The sequence below is a fragment of the Falco biarmicus genome, chromosome 1 (genome assembly GCF_023638135.1).
Source record: "Falco biarmicus isolate bFalBia1 chromosome 1, bFalBia1.pri, whole genome shotgun sequence".
In the NCBI taxonomy this organism is placed as follows: domain Eukaryota; kingdom Metazoa; phylum Chordata; class Aves; order Falconiformes; family Falconidae; genus Falco; species Falco biarmicus.
In genome coordinates this window covers 23,334,069-23,355,275 of record NC_079288.1, presented here as the reverse complement: position 1 = coordinate 23,355,275, position 21,207 = coordinate 23,334,069, and the positions used below count along the sequence as shown (strand labels likewise).

Genomic DNA, 21,207 nt, shown 5'->3' with positions numbered 1-21,207 from the left:
AAGAAATGCTCTGGAATATGTTCTCTTGCATTACTGTGAAAGAGAGAGATGTCCAGAAGACACAGCATCCCAAATAACAGTGAATGCAGAAGGTCAAGGCCTGCTTGGTCCGGGCATCCTCCCTCCAAGACCACACTATCCCATACCTCACCACCAACTCTGTCCTCCTTTTGTCTTGTCCTGAACCTCATCAGGGACACTTAGCTAGGGGACAAATTCTCCTCCTTTGCCTTTCTAGGGGGACCCCACGATCAACTCACCAGCACACGATCTCCAAGCCGTAAGTCCTTCTCCCCTTTTTTCACAGACCCACTGTCCGAGAGGTTAGATCCAGACTCGTTGCCTGTCTTCATGGCGCTGTTCAGGACGCTCTCCCGCAGGGGGATGACACGAGTGGAGAGAGGTGGCGTGGCTGTCCCCGAGTGCAGTGACAAGTTCTGAGCCGTCAGGGAGTCCACGGAGGGGGCGTCGCTCCCCGAGCCCTCGGCCACCGGCTGCCGCGTCAGCTTGGACGGTCGCGTAAAAATCCCCTGCAGTGGCTGGCATTCAAAGTAACGTACTCCACCGACAGAGCCGTCATTCTTACCCACCGGGTCATCCAGAACAACCCCTGCCCACTGGCCCGGAGCAAATTGCGTCTCCCCAAGATACTGGATCACACCTGGCTTCACTCCATTTACCCAGACACGTTCGCCCACCACAAAGTCTCCCAGGAAATCATCGCCCACCTCGGCAACCTTTGAACCCGACTTCTCGGCGCTGGCGGTGGAGGTGGTACCCTGCTTGTGTAAAGGTGAGCCTGTGAATCAAGGGAAAAAAGGTTTTGGTATGAGGAGAAATCCTAAAAGGCAGCCAAAACACCAGGAAAGGGCATTTACAAAAAGGAAACATCTGGGACAATGACTTCGGTTGCAGGTTTACACCGAGTGAAGGTTAAAACCTGAGTGACCCCATTACTTACATATCTTCCTCAGCAGGAAAGCAATCTGCACAGAAATCTCCATCTGCTGCCCAGTTTCTGCAGATCTCGCACAAAACAAAGAATCGACCCTACGTCTTCATCCCCCTTTACAATGCCCACTTACCCCCAGCCCCATCACAGCACCAAAGGGTATTTTGCATGGCAGCACTAGTGTAAGCTCAAAAGGACAGGAGTGGTGGTAAGTGCTTACGGGTCAAAAGGAGACCAACGAACGGCTGCTTTGAAGAAAGATGCCAAAATCATCCTTTCACCCCCCCAAAAAAATAAAAAAATATAATTAGCAAGGCACTGAAGTCTTAGTACCTGACACTGTGAGAACTCTGTGTGTTTGGATCCAGGCAAACAGTCCAAGCATTGAGAGTCCCACCAAGGGCACTAATAGCTCCTGTGGGACCACACAGCTGCCTTTGCAAATTACTCAAATTTTCCCAGCTGCTGCTATGCCCTTTGCTGGAGCAGAGCCCAACAGTGAGCAGACACCTGGAGTATGTTCAATATAAACAGCACATCTATAAACAGGAAGCATCTACAAACCCTTGCATGCACAGCCTTCCCAGGGCTGACACGCTGTGCGCTGAACTCGATAAAATCTGCAATAAGGGACACTTCTTCCAGTCCAGCAAGCCAAAGCCAGACCTCCAACGATGCTTTGCTGCACTGGGAGACCAAAAACTGCAGGTGATGCTGGAAATTCACAGTCCTGTTCACACTCTCCAGCACACCCTTGATCAGCCAAACTCTCCGTAACACACAAGGAGGCCCTTAAATACGTGACTGGCGTCTGAAGGGGAACAAAGACAAGCAAATGAGATAGCACTGACCCCACTCTTGCTGACCCAAGCATCAAACTCCTATCACAAACTTCGGGCTTTCAGTCTAGGCCCAGGGGAATGAAAGACAAGGACGTATGGACTTCATTAAAACTCTTGGAAGGTTAAAGGGGGAGGTTAAGCAAAGCACTAAAAGAAACCGTACAAGAGACAGAGGAAATAAGCTTGCAAAATAATATCCAGCAAGTCATATACCGTGAACCTTCAGTCATCCTCAGCTCTCAGTAGCACTGGGGTCCCCAGTGTGCTTCTCTCCCACAGCTGGCGTACGGCAGGCGTGCATGACACTGTCCCACACATCCTGCACTCAACAAAAGCTACTCGGACCCTTCTGCCAGGCTTTAAGCTGAAATTTCTGAGTGCCACCAAGCAGAAAAGCATAAAGCACACGCAGGAAGAAATTTTTATTTGCCACCAGAGGAGGCTGACAGAAAGCCTAATCAGCTGCACAGGCAAGCCCAACTTGAGTGCTTATCTGAAATGAACTGTGAAACTTGTTCAGCCTCAGCCATCACTATGGCTCAGTCTGAACCATTTCTACAGCTCTTTCAGAAGTAATGGGCCTGACAGATCAGGCTCAGCTCCTAGAATGCCTGAAGAACGTAAAAGCTCTCAAACCAAGACACTTCAAAGCTTTGCTAAAGGTGTAATGTCAGGGGAAAGAAAAGAGCATCAGTGCGTCAGCACTAGCATAAAGAACCAAACAGTTTCTGCTAAACCAGTTGTGTTAACAGGGATTAATACTGACACTTTGGTACTCATTGGACTCCAGAGTCAACAGTCTTGACAAAGCTCTATGGCACAATTGCACCAGTTAGTTTGTGGCTCCTGGAAGTCCACAGAATGTCTGCCTGGTCTGAACAAGGAGAAAGCAGCAGTTAAGGCACGATCATGCAAACATCTTTTATGAGCAGAATTGCCTCCCACCTGCTCACTAGGCTTGGTGGGCTGGAGCTGGAACAACTCTTGAGAAAATTAGCCAAACGGAGCATGCACAGCACAACACAGGGCACATTCAAGAGGCCAATCCCATGATGGGCACAGGAAGGGCAGTAGCATAAATACCGTTCCCACCCAAAAAGGTCAGTGGCAACCAAGACCACAGTGCTCCCAGCAGAGCTCAGCCAGCTCCCTAGCAGAAACCTTCTCTCAGCCTTTGGGCCCTGCTCTGAAAGTTTCTTCAGCCTCACATGTTCTTCATTAACTTTTGGGTTTGGTTTTTTTTCTGGCAAAATGTCTGACATTCAAGCTTGTGTTATTCTCAATCTTGTAAAAGACAGTACATCAAAACGATCCATTAGAGGGATGGCACTACATCCAAGAACCAGTTTCACCTTAAAAAACTGAAAACCAAAGACTATAAGGATGCTTAGAGCTTTTGATCTTTACAAAAGACTTTAAATAAAAAGGGGTGGGAAGGAAACAGAGCTCCATCCATGTGAACCATTAAAACAACCATAAGCAGAAAATAAGGCCACCATGCTTATTAGCACAAAATAGTAAAATAGCCAGATTAGGAACCAGCAAGTTGTATTTTAAAGGCTTTCCATTTAATAACCAGAGATGGCTACAGAGGTCCATCACCAACACCTGTGATATGTATCTCTCCTTTCATGAGAATAAATTAAATTAGAAACACAACTTACATCCTGGTTTCATGCTCAGCAGAGTGCCGTAACACACAGATCTCATGCCGCTGACATGTTTGCAACACACGTATGCAACATGCCAAGTAGAACAGCCGAATTCAACACTCCAGGGAACTATAAGCACAGAAATGGGGGGGGTTCTGCATCTGTATTCACAAAAGATCAAAGCTGCTTTTCTAGTCCTACTGGAGCCTGAGTTTCAGCACATTAGAAGGCTTTATGATGGCTGGTAGTTAACGATCAAGATACAGGTTACATTTGCTCTCACCAACACCTCTGCAATGTGGGTAGGATAAGCAAACCCTTCAGCAGTGAGGCTCAACAAAGAAAGGCAGGAAGGCCGCCCAAGGCTGAACAAACAACACAGCAGGATTTAAAAACTCATCTAGACTCACTGTATTTCACTGCAAGAGCAAACACCTTCAAAAACTGACTTGGACCAGAAAAAAAAACCCAGTTCATTGGACTCCTGGTGCAACACTGTACTCCCAAAAAATCTAAAATTTTAGTAGGACTTAATACACTCCACTCATTTTAGGTATCTATCTGACAGGCAGTGCTGCCAAACTACAGTAATTATAACATCTCAGGGAAACAATCTAATTACAGGCTCCCGAGCAGAGCAGCGCAGTCAGAAGCACTATTATTCTTTAGCACAAGATGAATTATTCAAAAAGATAGGATTTAAGTGAGGAACCACCAGAGGGTTTACCATCTTCATTATGGCCATGTTGTAGAAACTTGGTATTTTACACGACCTTTATTACCAACATATAAAATAACTAAGCTACCAATTTTCCTACAGTGCAGCTAACACGCTTTTGCGCACTAGGTTTTCAGGGAAGCCAAGAGTCACTACGATCAAGCTAAACTCATTCTTCTTGGCTTCAGGACTCTTGGATCCATTAACTAGATGGCCAGACAACATCCAAAGTAGTCTGAGTAGACTAAGCTCTGATCCTCCCAGGTAAGTATCTACTCACCAGCCTTCAGAAGGCAAAAGGCAGCGATGAGCAACTTGTCTTCAATGCCATGAGTATCTTAGGATAGCCCAAAACTGACACCAGCCAAAGGCACTGCTCTCTAAGACCTGACATCTGGAGTTACCCACTCTCCAAGCAGCTGTTAACAGCCTGGGGGAAAGCACACCAAAAGCCCAGGATTCCTGAGCCTTCAGGCTCCAGGCACCTAAAAAGCTGGTCTATGCCTCTGTCGCTTGGAGTTGCTGTTTCTGGTGAAGAAAAATCTTGTTCTAGTCAGACTCTCCAGTTAAACACCCACAAGTTCCAAGAAACTCACTAACAACAAAGTAAGGGTACAGATCTCAGGTGCGAAGTTGAGAACAGGTACACAAGAGAAACAAATGCAGCAAAACACAAAATCACTACTTTCTACTCCAGCCCTACCGTTACCTGTTGACACCAATTGAGAAGCCACAGGAACCCTCTGAATGTCACGTTTAAGCATCTAATGCAGCAGCTCACCTGGAAGCCAGCAACGGGGAAAAAGCTCTTTCCTCCTTGGTCCAGGAGGATCTCCCTCTGCTGCTCTGTCCAACACAAACCTTGCTCGCTAGACAGGACTGTGACAGCAGCTCCTCCCTCCCTCTCACTGGGACCAGGCTCTAAGACACAACAAGCAGTAAGCAGGATCTCTTCCACTTGGGCTTTCCAACTTTACAAGTCTATTGTGTTCATTAGCCAGCTCATTCTTCTTGGTTTAAATGGTCTTCCTGTAGGTCACAGCTTTCAGGACTGAACAACAACTTATAAATCAGTCATACTCAGCATCCGCTAAACGCACATCTTATCCAACTCTAAATCTCTATTTTCCCTTTAGCATAAAGCCCACGCATGATGCATTAATAACCCCCACAGCAGACCTGGTGTTTAGGGCCCTTTTTGCAAACTCATACCACCGGTTTTAGGGGCCCACAGTGACAGGGTACCCGATGCTGACAGTGCACCAGTTCTTCAGGAGCCAAACAAATTCCTATCAGCCAAGAGCTGGAGAGGTTAAAGGTTTTAACTAAAGCTTCAGCCTGCTCACATGGCTCTTGTTACGGTGTCAATGAAAGCCATGTGTCTAAAATCCCTGGAAGCACAAGGACTTCCGCAAACAAGGGACGGACTCCAGCTCTTGGAAACGTCTGCTGTAGGAAGGGGGCGGGGGGGGGGGCGGGGGGGGGGGGGGAGAGCTTTGTTCAGTACAGGAGCAAGAAACCACCCTTCAAGTAGAGTCTGAAAGTCGAAGCAAGAGGAACAGAGCACTCGCTCCGCAGCATCCGCAGGAATACCCTTCTTTGCAGCATCCCTGATGAGATACTCAACCACAGCGTTAGGCTAAGTGCCATCCACATCCAGTGAAACCATGCATCCCCTCACTCCCTCCACATCTTTTGACCTCCCACAGTATTTCAGTTGCTCACTTCTTATCACTAGGCAATTGAAACAAAGGGGAAAGGAAACTTATTTCTAAAGGGGAGGAGGAAGAGGAAGAGAAAAATAGTTCAGCATGAGAAGTGGTGCATAGTGAGTGTTGCCCATGTATTTCCTACTCCCCGCAGAACTCCTTTGTAATCTTATGGCTCCTGAGACACATGCCAGGCACCACAACTGCCAAAGGAATCAGAAATGCAACAGCCTGTTGTGTTGCCATGGGAATCGGGAGACAGGCAGTTAATTGATAAAATGGAGGTACATTAGATTTAAAAGAAAGAAAAAAAAGAAGGAAAAAAAAGGGGGTGGGAGGCGGGTGGGAAGATTTATACCAGAGTAGCATCTTCAGCAGGAAGGGAGGGAGAAACAAGAACACACATGGCATTTACAGAAGAGCTTTACAATGCCTGTAGGAGAGGTCTTTTTCCTTCTCCATTTTAATTTTCAGAGGATTTTACCCTCAAATCCCACCACATCACAAGACAGCCTGACATGCTGCACAGAATTGCCTGTCCACTCCCAGGCTGCGTTCTCTCTACATCGATCAATAAGCTTTTCATTCACTACCCAGCAAGAAAAACTGTATCAGCCTGGCAGAAGCATCACTGTCACAAGACCTGAAGACACGACATCTTTACCTCACTGGCCCACGCTACAGAGGTCACTAACCTGTGACAGAGCAGCATGCCTTGCATCTCTCAACGTGCAGCCCTGCGACCAAACTAACTAGTCAAAAAACTCTGGTACCAGCTCTGCTCCCTCTCAGCCTGGGCAGGCCTTCAGGACAGTCCCATGACCCGGGGACCTACAACGCCCACTTGAAGCCAAGACATTTTTGCCAGCTGTAAAACTCTACTGCATGCCAGCTAAAAGGAATAACATATGTTTTTCTGCCACAAGAATTAGGTGAGAGCCTAAGAGGCATTGCAGCAGCCTGGCTCACTGCTTGTTTCAATGCTGAGGTGATGGCGTGGGGATGTGGTCTCAGTTGGGATGTCAGACACTGCCCCTGTTCAAGCTGCAGCCTGTACTCAGGGCACTAAACGTTTGTGGTGGATAGTATTTTCCCATTCAGCTGGCCACCGCCCTCCACTACAAACTGGAGCTGTAGAATAGCAGTGCGTTGTCTTTACAACCAAGTACCCAGAAGCTCCTGGCTCTGTGTATTCTACCCATTGCTTTTACACAGCAGTTACTGTAAGCTTCTTGAGGTCTGCAATACCACTTCACCCCCAAGCACACCACTAGATAAATTCACTAACCGATGGAGAGCAAAGCTGATCCCTACAGAGAAGGGAATGAAGAAGGACAGTCCAGAGCATCTGTTGTCAAAGATTCAAGCCTCAGTCCCTATTGACTACAATAGCTGGTCTACCAGGCAAGAGCCAAGGAGGTACAACCTGCTGCATCCCCAGAAGCTGCCACCCACACAGGCAGGGAGACAGGGCTTCGCTTGGCAGTGTCAGCAGCAGCCACGCAGGCTGACAGGGCCTCCCACGGGAGAAGGGCTGGCTGCCTGCTGCCTTCACAGCACTCGGTGGTGGTGAGGCTTCACCACATGTAATTTCGAGGTTCCTACACAGTGACTGGAGCTTCTCAAAGCAGCTTGGATTACATAAACATGACGCTGTTGGCAATCAAGTGAAAGCCAGCCCACTCTGCCATACCCAAATTCAAATCATCGAGCACAGCAATGAAGCAGCTGTTTCCCGCAAGATTTATCACAGCCCTTCCAAGCTGCAGGATAAGGCAGAAATAGAGAGGGAAGAGGTGACTGCAAGAGAAAGCAATGCTTTGCAGGCAATAGCCAAATGCCTGGCAGCACATTGTGGGAGGAAGCAGCCCAAGAGATTTATGGCTGACTTGGAAACAACAACTGAAAGCTCTGCAAGTTCAAAGCTGAAAAGTTGGGGCTGTGATCTGGCATGGAGACAAGCTCTGCATCTGCCACCCTGGAAATCTATTGCCCCTGCTGTTCCCTGGAATAACCCCCCTGGCGTGGATATTACAATCCATTGCAACTTCAGCATCACTGGCTCCAGCTCCTTTAAAGAGAGGAGACATACCTAGAAAGAAACTTGCGATGAGGAGGAAGGAAAAGAGGACAATAAGAAAGTGAACAAGAACTATGAATGAGCAAGCAAAATCGAATGAGGACCAATGCAAAGTTGCTTTGCACTGACTGCAAGGAGATGCCCATTGAGGCAGATATTTGTCTTCACAAGGGCAGCTGGGAAGGGCGCTGAACCTCAAACAGACATACAGAACAAAGGCCTTCTTATAAAGGTCTCATTCAGGAGGCTGACTGGTACGAAATCTGCTCTGCCACAGGCGAGACGTGCATTCTTGGTGCCCGCTGGAGACGGGAGGGATGGAGGACCCTGGGGTTTGCCTGCTACACTAGATCAGATCCACTACAATTCTTAAAAGAAACAAACAGCAAAGTTATGTTTGTTATTGTGTGAGGATTTCAAGTTTTTCAAATAATGGCATTCAACAAAATATGCAAAGCAGATAGGTTTTGGCAGCACAGGGCACTAGAGAGGGAAGTGACTAGTAGAAAACGCACAAAGTTTCTTTCACTGAGCAATAATTAACTTGCAGCATATGGTGGACCTATTAATCTCAAGATTACAGTCTTAATTTTTACATAGTTATTATTTTTAACACCGTCAGTATATTCTTCCAACATTCATGTTTCAACACCCTATCCAGCATTTTCCAGCCTGAACACAGGGCCCATCTATCCCACCTCTGAGGCAACACCCTGTTTTCACAGAAAATAATGAAAATATAAATCTCACAATTTTAAGCATGTTTCAAGTGCAACAAAAAGAACAGAGCACCCATATGCCTTCCTCCCCAGCTTGTGCTACCCCCTGCCTCTAGAAATAAGCCACAGACACATTTGAAAAACTAGGACCATGCTAATGTAATATCTGGTATGTTACAGAATAATACAGGCTTAATTCTTCCGTAAATAAATAATAAAATCACTTCAACCACTTGGAAGTATTATATTCACTTGATTCACCATAGCTTATGCTAGCTAGAGGAAATAATTTTCCATGTAAACAAGCCTTTAGCTGTAAAGATTCAGTATGTCCTTTCCCCCCAAGCCCCACATCCGAACTGGGTTGCCTTGCCCAGACCATTGCAACTGCTGGAAGACTTAAGGACAGAAAGGAGCATTAGAAAGCAACCTGGGGTAGCCCTGACAGCCCCGAGAGCCAGAATGCCAGCTGGGGAAAACAGACTTACTGGGAAGGCTCCTGCCTCGATGGTGAGCTTCCTTCCTTCCAGCAGCCCAAGCGATGTACCACGTAACACAGCCTTCCCTGGAATCACCAGCACGCACTCACAAAATCTCTGGCTCTCCAGTTGCAGAGCTGTAGTCACACCATATGTTCAGCTTCTTTATAAACCTAGCACAAAGCTAACTTCTTAGATTCTTTTATTTTCAAAGCACCACAAAAAAGCTTGGGAATGAGCTCAGTCTAAACCCACCATGTCTGCAAACCCCGACACATACATACATGCACAGTTGTCCACAGTTTCTGAGGTTGTGGGAATTTGTAAGGCACAAGCATTGGTTTCGAGGCTGCTATTACGGAAGTGAAGACAGCTGCTCTCAGTGAGCTGATCCGATGACAAAAAGAAAGAAAAGGAGGCAGACACAGGTCTTTAATGAGACATTTATAAATGATTTCCCAGGCAGAGCACTGGCACTAGCACAGAGAGAGAAGCAGTCTCAGGACACCTTCTGAACTGGAGAAATTTATCTTAAGTACCAAACATTGTAAAGAGCAGCCAAGCAAAGCATAGTGCTTTCTCTCTCCATCAGAAAGGCACTCAAGCAGCAGGGTTTTGAAGTTTCATAGCCTTTTTAAGTGTAGGATTTTTGATCAGGCATCATTCTCACATAAAACCCACTCAGATGGACTCTGGTGCCATTCCTAACCAGCTACAGCACTAACTGAAAGAGATGAGCAGCCAAGCAGCACATTGCTCAAGCAGGTGCACACAGAAAGGCCATTGACTTATTCACTCAGAAATGATGGAATTAGCTCACTACCAATAAAACGTAGAAGAGAAGTTACCAAGAAATAGCCTGGCTTGGTCTATCAAAAGAGTAATTATTACTTTATGATCAGACTGGAGCCAGACCAGTGGGTCAGCAGCTCCAAGAACAACAGCCTGTACAGGGAACGTGATGCAGAAGTTGCTGTGTGTGCATAACTCAGCATGTTTACTCATGGGAGGTAACCTAAGCAGCCATGCACAAGCAGAGTAGCCGTACCTCCAACAATCCAGGGGAAAGAAAGGTTAAATGACCAGGAGAGCACCTAGTTCGACTCTGACTTTGGCATAGACTGCCTTTGGGCATAGTACTTACTCCAGCTACGTAAGCAGCATTATAAACCTCTCTTACATCCTTCCAGCACCCAGATGATCCGGTTACCCCATTCAAACCAGATTAGCTCTACTGTAGCACCACATTTTGCCATGACAGCTGAGGAGCCATGCCACTCATACCTGTGCTCCTGCTGCACCGTCAGCTTGCGACCAGCAGCACTTTGGAGGCCTATGTGTCCACAGCTCAAGCTTAAAGCATCCTTTAATTGAAGCCAGGGGTGCAGCTAGAAGGTGCAAGCTCAGGCAGTGAGTGCTCTGCTGGCACCCAGAGGTCTTCCCTGTGTGCAGAGCTAGATATGTAGCAATAAACCACATCAGTAAGATCCTCCCTAGCTTTTCCTCTTATTGACAACAACTTCTTATTTCTGCCTGCTGAACCTCAAAAACATTTCCTAGGTACAAGCACAAGTTTTTATCCAAGTTTCCAATATTAATTTGCTCTGCTTCCCTCTGGCAGGAGTTGGGCTAATCTTCAGGGTGATTGCTCTTTGCAAAAGCTCCCAGCCTGCAGCTGTGAAAGGCACTTTCTCACGTTCTGTTCTCAAGGAAAAAAAGTACAAAAATTTAACACTGGACATGTAATAACAAAGAAGGACGCTTGGTTAGCTCCTTATCAGCATGCTGAGAGGCTTGTTTTCAGTGTAACCAGCCATCCTGGAAGACAGCAGAGTTAAGCCACTGTTAATTGAACTGCTGGGATGGTATCAGCAGAAAGGCAAGCATCATGCTTTCTGTCTTGTTTGTATGTTTTCTCCCTTGTCATATAAACATGATATCAATACAATTATATCACCCCTACAAATCATCCATCCGACTTGCCTGAAAGAGGGACACTTTGGGGGCCATAAGCAGCATCCCCAAGATCCCAGGGGAACTGTAGGAGAGGTAAAGACCAACATCTCTTAATTGCCAAACTTGTGCCCAACCCTAGGGCTGCACTGTGCTGAAACACAGCTGTGATTCATTAATTCATCAGCCATTTATTTGTTCAGCCATACATCCATGCGCAGATCACACAGGCTACACATCTCCTGCGAAGGTCATACAGTAGACTGATTGTACACAGATCCACACTATGCAGAATGCAGTTTGTTGGGCTGTTTTAGTTTTGCCTAATCTAATAAAAAGGATATTTCAGAGCAGATTAACACTGAGTCATCTACTTTATTCCAAATATCTGGCTTAAAAAGTTAAGTATCCAATTGAAAAGGCCATGAGCTGTACATGAACAGACACTATTTGCAGAAAATCCAAATCACTTATTTGCAGTGGATGTCTAAAGTTTTTTTTGTTTGTTTTGTTTTTTGAGGAAAAACCATGATCATGATCCAGACCTGACCCTAAAAAACCATGTGAACTACAATATGAACATAGAAACCCACAGCAGGCATCTCAAACCCAACAGCTCTTAGTCTCAGTGATCACCAGAAATGATACATTATACCCTTCCAGGGTGATGGTGGGTGAAGTGAGAAGCGATGGTGGTGGTGAAATCCATAATGTGAAGCGAGAAATCATGGACAAAGCTGTGGGAGATGACTAGTTGAGTTGTACAAAAATCTCAGCACATGGTCCCACCAGGCACCCTCTCTACCCTTGAACACACAGTACGCTCCCAGTCCCAGCACATCTCACTGGTTTGAAAGACTCACATGTGAACTATCCCTCTCTCATGCCACTTCATCAAAACTTTGTTAGATGATCATTTTTATGTTTTTCTCCTCTGAGCACATCTGGCCAGGACAGCAGTCAGTCAGTCAGGATGATGTTCCCACCTCCTTTTTACAGGTCAGGATTTTCTCAACATCATACCATCCTTATCTGAAATTGTTTGTGCAAAGTCTTCATTCTGGCAGACTTCTAAATTCTGGCAGGTTTTTTTGAGCAAATACCTCCAGATACAATAATCTGCAATAAGCAATTATGTGAAATAAATTATACAGCAATACATAAGGCTCCTGTCATCCTCAGGGATGCTAATCTTAAACAACTGTACAGGTTCAAGTGTGAAATAAGACAAGCACAACCCAAGCACAGGACTGAGACACTTGCCCTATATGTTCAATGACTGCGTACCCTCAGCCAAATTACAAACGCACTAGTGTTTACAGAGACAGCACTTTTGTCAATGAAAAGGACTACGGGAAGCAGCGTCAGAGGGAAGCTGCTGCTCCTGGTGCCAGAACCAGGAGGGCAAAAGGCCAGAAAAACCTGCTGGCCAGGATAACTGTTCCACTTTCACCTCTTGACACACAGGATGACATGGAGCAAGACCTAATTGTCTTGTGTATAAACCACCAATAATAATGACCTACCTCACAGCCCCAGGCTTCGCAGGTGGTGGTGAAGCATTCAGAGTGTCTAAACAGAGAGGTTTCACATGTGCATAGCAGGCTTATAGTTACAGAAAGTGAGAAGGACTTACAGCTCGTGCTTGGTAGGAATTCATAAAGCAGCTTGGAAACACTCCTGTAGCAGCAGTTAACTCCTGAGTAACACTGCCCTGAAAATCAGAGCACTGGCAGTGTGCTAGATCACCTAATTCCTGAATTCTTGATGTAGATTTGGTTTTTAAGAGGTACTTATGGCAAAGTTCATCGCTGCCTTCCTCTGCAACCATTTAAAATCCCCAGGCACAAATATTTCCTTTCTCACAAAGAATTCTGTAAACAAAACCATGCGAATAAAGCACTCTGCTGCATCCTCCAGGCCATCGATGACCCAGACGTAGCACACAGGATACCTATTTACTGTGCTGGAAAAAAACATTGCCGAAATGATCACATTTGGTAGTAGAGAGACCATTAACTGTGTTCTGAATGGGGTTGCTTAAGTCCAATTTTGACAACTCTTATTATTTTATAGTGAGTATTGCGATATGTGGAGTTTTCTTACAGACCTCAGACCTCACTACCGCATAAAAATCAATTTCTTTCTTTAAGGGGACATTACTTTCTAGCACCTTTATTAAAAAAATAAGCAAATATCCCACTGAACCCAAAAGAGAGGAAGTTTTCCATATTCTAAATATTTTAAGGCTTTTGTGGAGACCACTTGACCTATTTAACTGCTTGCAAGAAGGATGCTCATGCAGGGCCAGTGTGTGATGGTTAGATCCCACCAATTGCCAGTACTATGTAGCAAGAGCCTGATGCCACTGTAATCCTATGGATTCTCATCCCAAATACATCTATGCCAAAGGGAATCTCTCCTTTGATTTCAATGAATATTGGCTCAGGCCTCTAATGATTAATCTGCTCTTGTAGGATTAGTTCAGTTGTTCGCAGTAGAACATGCGGGAGCAGATTCTGCCCCGAAGCTGCACCCTTACTCCAATGGGTGTAACCACAAGCATACCAATGTTACTGCAGGCTTACACCAGCCCAGCTGAATAGGATTTGGTTCATTATATCCAAACCACCATTAGCTGAACATCTGTGGGAAGCAGATTTTCTTTCCCTGCTGTTCTGCAAGGAGCTACAGACAGAGAGCAGGAGGGCGTCTGACCTCCATATGCCTCCAGCGTGTGCTCACGTCTCGTTCTACAATGAGTGCACTGAATATTAAGGATTAACTGTATCAAATCCTTCTAAAAGCATCTAATGATTAAGACAATTAAAATCAGACTCTCATTTGTCTCTAGATGTCACCTGTAAAGCTGATTAAATCAAGATTGATTCAATGCCCTTCTATATTGCCTGGAATGCATCAAACGACTTCTTGGGAGAGGAACACTGCCAAAGGTCCTTTCCCTTTTCAAGAGGGGAACCAGCACCTCCAACCCCTGCCTAGAAACTCCAGTACAAAACATATTTCAGACTGCAGGATGGCAGATAGAGTGGCTCATGAAAGGGACTTGTGAGCTGAATACAAGCCCTATGCAAACAGTCAAATGGTTGGTCCACAACCATGCCAGAAAGCATTTGGCTTCTGGATATGCAGTGAGGATTAGAAGCAAATACGCAGCATCTCACAAGAGCATCACTCTCCACAGCCAAGTAGATTTGTATGGAGTGATGTGACCTACGTGCAGGGCCTTTCACTCACCCCACAGTAAAAATGAACACACACACTCAGCTTCTAACAATCACTCAGCAAAGCTTCTCCGGTGCTTGCTGCAGTTCCCACACCTCAGCTGCACTGACCATCCACCACCACGTTGCCCTCCCAGCCCTGCTCCCCCATTTGCACTGCACATCAATCTTAAACCAGCGACTCTCATTAGCAGTTTTTTCTGTTCAGCCCTTGAAAACACACTCTTGTTTTCTTTAGGTATCTGATAATTTCTCATACAGATGACTGTGTGTATGTGGATACTGTAGCTCTTACGACCAACTGACAAATAATCTGCTGATACTGAGGTGATCAGAAGCATTTGATCTTAAGCCATGCGGGTTGGCACCTTGTCCTCCCAATTCCCCTAGAAACTGAAGATGCTGTGTAAGCAGACCCATTATGATAAAGCAAGACTTCATCAAACTTCGAAGACACCAATGACCCATTTCCAGCAACAATCACTAATCTCACTCAAGGAATATCCATTCACACTTGCAGCGTGGATTAATTGAGGATGGTGCTCACAAAGAACTGACAATACCAATCGCTCCATGAGGCCCGAAGCAAAACCAGCAAAAACAAATGCTCACTACAAATAATAGCAGCCTCGGGCCCCATGATGTGGGGTCTATTCTCCCAATTTGCCAGTGCACAACACCCCAAGTTAATATTAATCAAGAGCCACAAAGCCTTTGAATAGACAAGAATTAGCTCCCTGTGTCTGTGCCAGTCAATCAGCTGCTCCGGACACTACAATCCCATTTCTTTTGTTTCATACAAAACAGTAGTTCAGTGTCTTTCATATTTATTTGGGAATGAGAATTAATAGATTGATACAAAACCAGATAGCCTCAGCACTCTTTCTTGCAGCTTTGCAAAAAAGCCTGTGGTAAGACACTGCCAAACCATCAATGATTACTTGAGAATAACCTGCCGAAGCTCCCTCTTATTATCGAGGCACAAATTCCTCATTAAGGACACCTTCCCTCCTATTTTACTGCAAAATAATCCTAGAGGCAACAGAAATTACTTCTTATTGCTATGCATCCAGTCAATTTACTCCAACATAATCCTGAGAAACTTGAGCGGCAAACAACTGATTTTCAAGTTAATTTACCAAGATGTTGCTGCTAACCTTGCTGCAGATAAATAAATGGAATGATTTTCCACTGAGGAAGGCACTAATCTCATAGAGGAGCTAAGGCAGTGGTGAGATTTAGACTCCTCCAGCAGAATTCATGCAGGTATAGTTCATTAATGATGGGGCCAAGGTATATGCAGAGACTTAGCCACACACAATTGCTGAGTCTAAAACTAGAAGCAGCCCTCAGACGAGACCTGCATTTCTAGAAAACAAATCAGAAAAAAAATAACTCGCTCCCCCCCCACCCCCCCCGAAACAGAAGACTCAAAACCAGATTCAACCCTGATAAGAAGATCACACCACACCATTTGCAAAGGAAACCTCTGTTAATTGCAAAGAGGCACCTGGGAGGTAACCCATGGAGTCTGTCCAACTCTCTGTTGGCCTCTTCTCCTTATCTGCTGGTGCTAGGAGTGACTGATCACATTCAGGTTGGAGTGACAGCTCTGATCACGCATCCCACCTAATGCAAACTCAGCAACTGCACTCAGCAAACACGTCCCAGCTGCTGCATGAACAACATGAAGCTCATCCCCTCAGCACAGCAGTAATCATCCCCTGGGGATGAAACCAGCCTCAGCTGATTAGCAACCAGAAACCAAGCGCAACTAACTACCCCAAAAACTAGCACAGCTCAAGCTTATAAAACCCTCATTACAACATACTTAGTTTAATTACTCTATGGAGCCAGTCATCTAGTGCTCTTTAATAGCCCTGTGAGCGCTCCAGTCCACTTTGCTTTTATTTTTAGTGAACAAAAGTCTCATACAGTGCTTGCAAAGGCAGATATTATGCCAGCAGATATTAATAGTCCTGTGCATTTATTTTTCATCAGAAATAATGTATGTACACTTACATGAAAATGAGAAGGCATTCCCAGGCTCCTGGCAATGCTGTATAGTTTAGCTGTCAAAATATAGTTTTTGGCAATAAAACTCAGCACCCACTGAAAAGCAGTTTTAGTACTCATAGCCATGCCTAAATATGATATTCAGGTCACAGATACTTGCATCTGCCCATTCAGAAAGATGGGATCCGTCTGTAAAATTCAAGATCGAGACTGGAGTCAGACTGGATGCATTTAAGTCTCACAGAAAGTGTTAACAGGTTTGGGCTTTTTTGCCTCCAGTGCTGAAGCCCCAGTGTTGCCCCACTCCATCTGCAAATACTAATTTTCCTTTTTTCCCTCCTCCTTTTGCCGGAATTCTTTAATTGAAGAGATTTAAGAACCATAAAAAACACTGTAAATGAACACCAGAGCTAGCTGACAGCAAAATGCAGTATGAAAACCAAAACTTTCTCCTCTAACCAAGTTACTCTAATGCTGCTCTGAGCAGACAAAAAAGCAGCCTGAAATGTGAACGCTTCCCTTCCCAGTGGCTTTCACCTGTTCCACCAGCTGGGAGGGCCGTGTGGACCCATTCATCACAGCTTCCATTCTCTCTCCATCTTGCAACTCCAGGCAAAAGCAGGCTTTTCCAGGAGGAGAATCACAAAGAAACCAAGACATACGAGCTTTGTAAGTAACAAGAGTTCCAAACATTATATTGAGCCCTTTGCTAGTGACCCACACCTCTTGCACAGAAACCTCTCTTGTGCATGGGGTTGAGAGCAGTAACTTTCTTCACTTGCAGCATGGGAAATAAGCCAATGCATTTGTGAGAAATCCTCTCCTGAGACAGCTAGAGATGAATTTTCAGTCTATTTTTAAGGAAAATAATTCCCACAAAGCAGCAGAAATTTTTTCCACTGTTCCAGCTTTATGGGAGAGGAGGGAGGGGGATAGCTGATGTGGAGACCACTCATTAAGGTTAACGTTTTCCAAGAATCCATGTCAGGTGCCAGTCCTCCACTGACTTTCAGTGGAAGTGACTCATTTCAGCTCTCTTTCACAATAAAAAAAAAAGAAAAAAAAAAGGCACCTCCATCCACAAGAAGCCAATGCACCTAACCCAGAATACCACCACAAAAAGCCCTTATACCTCATAGGTCTTTGGAACTGCCGGCTCAGATAGGAGACCAAGTAACTCTCCGCTCTAGGAAAGTTCAAAAAGGACACTCCATGAGCTGGTAGGAAACAGGGGCTCTGAGTAAGTTTTCAGGAAAAGTAGCTCTGACATACTGAGCCAGCTTGTCACATGTGCTATGATAGGTCTACATCATATTTGGTCTCTATAGAAACCTACATCTATGAACTATGAAATTATATATGCATGCACACACAGCATCTTACATTTGCATCCGTCCTCTGTTCTGTTATGTAAGATGTGAGTTGTCAAGAGTACATGGAAATGTTTAACAGGGTACGTCTCCACTGCCTGGGAAAAAAAAAAGAGTCAAGAGATGGATGAAAGACACTTGACTTTCTACAACAGAATATGAACAGAGTGCTGGGGAAAAGAGAAAGAAGAAATCAAAAGCATCTTTGTGTATTCCAGACTAAGAAAAATGGGAAGTAGATCTACTTGTACTTTTGCAGACAAGGCCGATCAACTTATGGTCTGAGCTTAAGGTAGGAGGAAGAAAGTATGAAGCTTTTAAAAATTTATTTGCATCTCATGGCTCTGACAACTCTCAGGTACAACTGGAGAACAAGCACCTTCTTTTGACACCCAGTCTTCCAGATGTAACCTTGATGTGGGGTCTTTCTGAGCCAGTCCCAGGCTACCAGAGCCAAGAGACAGTCAGCCAACAGACTGTACGTTGTTCCAGTTTAATTCTGCACTTGATTAGATTTATGGTTTACTTTTGCAACTATACCTCAAGCTTTTGAAATTTCTGTCTTCCCCCAAGGTAGCAAATTCATAGAGATCAATGTTGCAGAGCTCTGTATTTTGTAATCTAAGCCACACTGGTTTTCTTCCATCAAGCTTCAGGGATCAAGTGGATCACCAAATGCATTTTAAAAAAAAAATGGCAAAGTCTCTTTCGGCATTTCTGGCAAGAGGCAGGTTAAGTGTGGAGGCAAGACATAAGTTCAGAAAACTCCAGTACAATCAGATCCCCCTGGAATCAGGCAAACCCTGACAGTCTCCCAGGAAGCACCCTCAGTGCACAGAGCTCATGCAAATGTTCAAAGATGGCACAAAGCGGAGCTCATGGTTTCTGCTGGGCTTCTCAAATGCCTTGCACATAGCCTCCTTCATGCAACTTTTTAAGACCCGATGTAAAGCTTGGTATCTTTAGAGGATCTTTACTTCCCAGCAGACACCCAATGTACCACAAAGGCACTTTCTTGGACAGTGACAGAAGAGGGAAGCAGAAAAAGCCTTCTGAAATATTAACATTAAACATACAGAAGAAAATGGTTTTCAGCCTCTCCATCTCAGCCATGGTCCCTCTGTACATTAGAAAGGCTCCAAATGCCATGACACTGGGGAAAGCGCTCAGCGCTGACTGCACAGTACCAGACCTAACTACATGCCAGTCTGAGGGCTGTTATTTCCTCTTGATAAAGCTGGGTTATCAGTACTGCCATGAATTAACAGCAGTGATGCACTTAAAGGCCACAGGGCAAGTGACAGGTTAGCAAGACAGAAGAATGTGAGGATGGAGCAAAGCTCCATCACCCTCCTGTGGCCCAGTCCTGATCAATCCCAGGAAAGGTAATGAAATCCAGTTCCACAGCCATCTACCACCACATACTCTGCCTGCAGGCATCCTCAAAGTTTATGTCAGTGCCTGCTGTGGTTACTATTTTAGTAATGTGGACACTTGGCTCTGAAATAGAATTAAACCACTCTGACAGAAAGAAAAGAATATTCTCTTGGAGTTTCTCCCCACCAAAGGCTGAAACTCATGATTGCGCTGCAGCCAGGCCCCACAGCCAGCACAGACACTGCCACTCTCAGAGAAGGGCGCATAGCCGAGTCAATAGGATTTTGGGATGCACGCTTTGCTCACCACTTCAAATTACCCTTGGAAAGGAGAGGAGCAGGAGGCAGCGAGGGCCTGGCCAGGCCTTTGGAGAGATTGCCAGGAAGAACAGCAGGTACAGGCCCTGCGCAGACACAGTGGTAGCTCTTGGGCAGGACACAGAGCAAGATGACACAAGGGATGACACCAAAGATGATGCTACAAGCCCTACTGCAGTTATCCACCTCACATACACTGGGTGAGCAGCCCTGTCGTGCTCTGTTCTCACCTTCCAGGTAGGACCAGCTGGGTGCTGTGATTGCTCCAGCAGCTCCGTAACTCCTGAAAGCCCCCCTGCACCACCCTGACAGGTAGAGGAGCAGCAGGCTGCACAGTACCAACCCACCACTCCGAGACTTCTCCCCTTCTCCATACACTCATTTGTCCAGGAATAAAGCTCATTTTAGAACTACTCAGGCAAAGGTCACACTCAGTTTGGTGCAGATTCTGCCCACGCTCGGCCGGCGTTGCTGCACATCTATCACAGTGACAAATGGCTGTGGCTGAACAAGGCACAAAGAAGCTCCAGCAAACAAGCACCGCATTCAGCTGGAAGGCTGCATCGGACCCCAGTGCTGCCTATCTGCGCTGCCTATCCACGCTGACTAACTCTTTCATACTGCAACACACACGCCAACTGTGTTTGCCAAGACACCTCTGTGCAAAGCCTCCGAGGGGAAGACAGGCCTCGGATCTTTTCCTTCATTTTGGTGTTGTTTTAAAAGTGATAAAATCAACTGAAAGTAACTCCATGCCACACTGCAATTAAAAATCCAGCGCGAAGAACCCTGAGAGATTCACAACTGGTAGCTATTAGTTACTTCACTGGAGTCCTCCATTTCTCAATCACAGCTAGGTGCGAGGAGAAACAAGGGGGAAATACAGAAACGGGTCTGGGGAATAACTTCAAAATAAACAGCCAAACCTGGAAACCTTATCCTAAGAATTTCCTTTGTCAGTTTGCGCTTCTCTCTAGCAAACAGATATAAGGATGTTTCAATATCTTTGATTTGGATACTAAATACAGAAATTAGTCTTTCTAATATTAAAACCCACTGAAACACAGAAAAGTGCAATTCAAAAAAATCTCTACATCTAAGGCCAAGTCCTCAGCCAAGGAAAAGCAGTGCTGCTCCACTCTCTACAATACTGTATTACACCAAAGGACCTGGAACTCAGCCCATGATCTCATGCAGTGACTGGCCCCTCAAACAAGACCTTGCACATGTGCAAAATACCAAGTTAAGACCATGATTTTTACAATACTGTTCAAGGAAAGAATTTACTGAGTGGGAGAGATGATATATACGCTATCAGTCACTGAAAGAAGAGAAAGCTCAGTTGAAAAAATCCATGAGCAAAGCAGGGCTGCTGATGTGTAATAATGGAGCAGAGCCAGGGTCGCTCAGCAGCAAGCAGGGTCTTTGCATGGAAGTCCTGTGGAGGGTGTTCATGGGACAAGGTCACATGCCCCAACACAACAGAAACTTCAGAGATGGGGGGGTTTTTTGTTTGTTTTGTTTAAATAACTAACACTTCCGCATTACTCTGACAAGAGAGAACATTGCCTGGTGACCCTCATTTTTACAATGTCATTATCATAGACTAATTTATCCTAGCATGCTAAAGGATATTTTGTCCAATATTATCCCTTATACTAAAAATGTTGGCTGAAAGGTCAAAGCTTTCCTGCTTCTGCCAAATGCTATGTATTTTTTGGACTGAGATATATAGCAAACTAACCAGGCATGTGGGCAGTGGCCTGAACTATTATGGG

The 21,207-nt window shown here is 45.3% G+C and overlaps 1 protein-coding gene across 10 annotated transcripts in view; it reads right to left on the bottom strand.

Moving 5' to 3' along the window:
- Window positions 1-21,207, bottom strand: part of CLIP2 (CAP-Gly domain containing linker protein 2) — a 101,057-nt gene that overhangs the window by 41,209 nt on the left and 38,641 nt on the right. For all 10 annotated transcript variants that reach the window (XR_008821801.1, XM_056337978.1, XM_056337897.1 and 7 more), the window contains one exon: window positions 261-799. Coding sequence is in view for 9 of the 10 variants with exons in the window: in XM_056337978.1 (XP_056193953.1) it covers window positions 261-799 (539 nt within the window). In the remaining variant the exon portion in view is untranslated. The remainder of the gene's footprint in view (window positions 1-260; window positions 800-21,207) is intronic.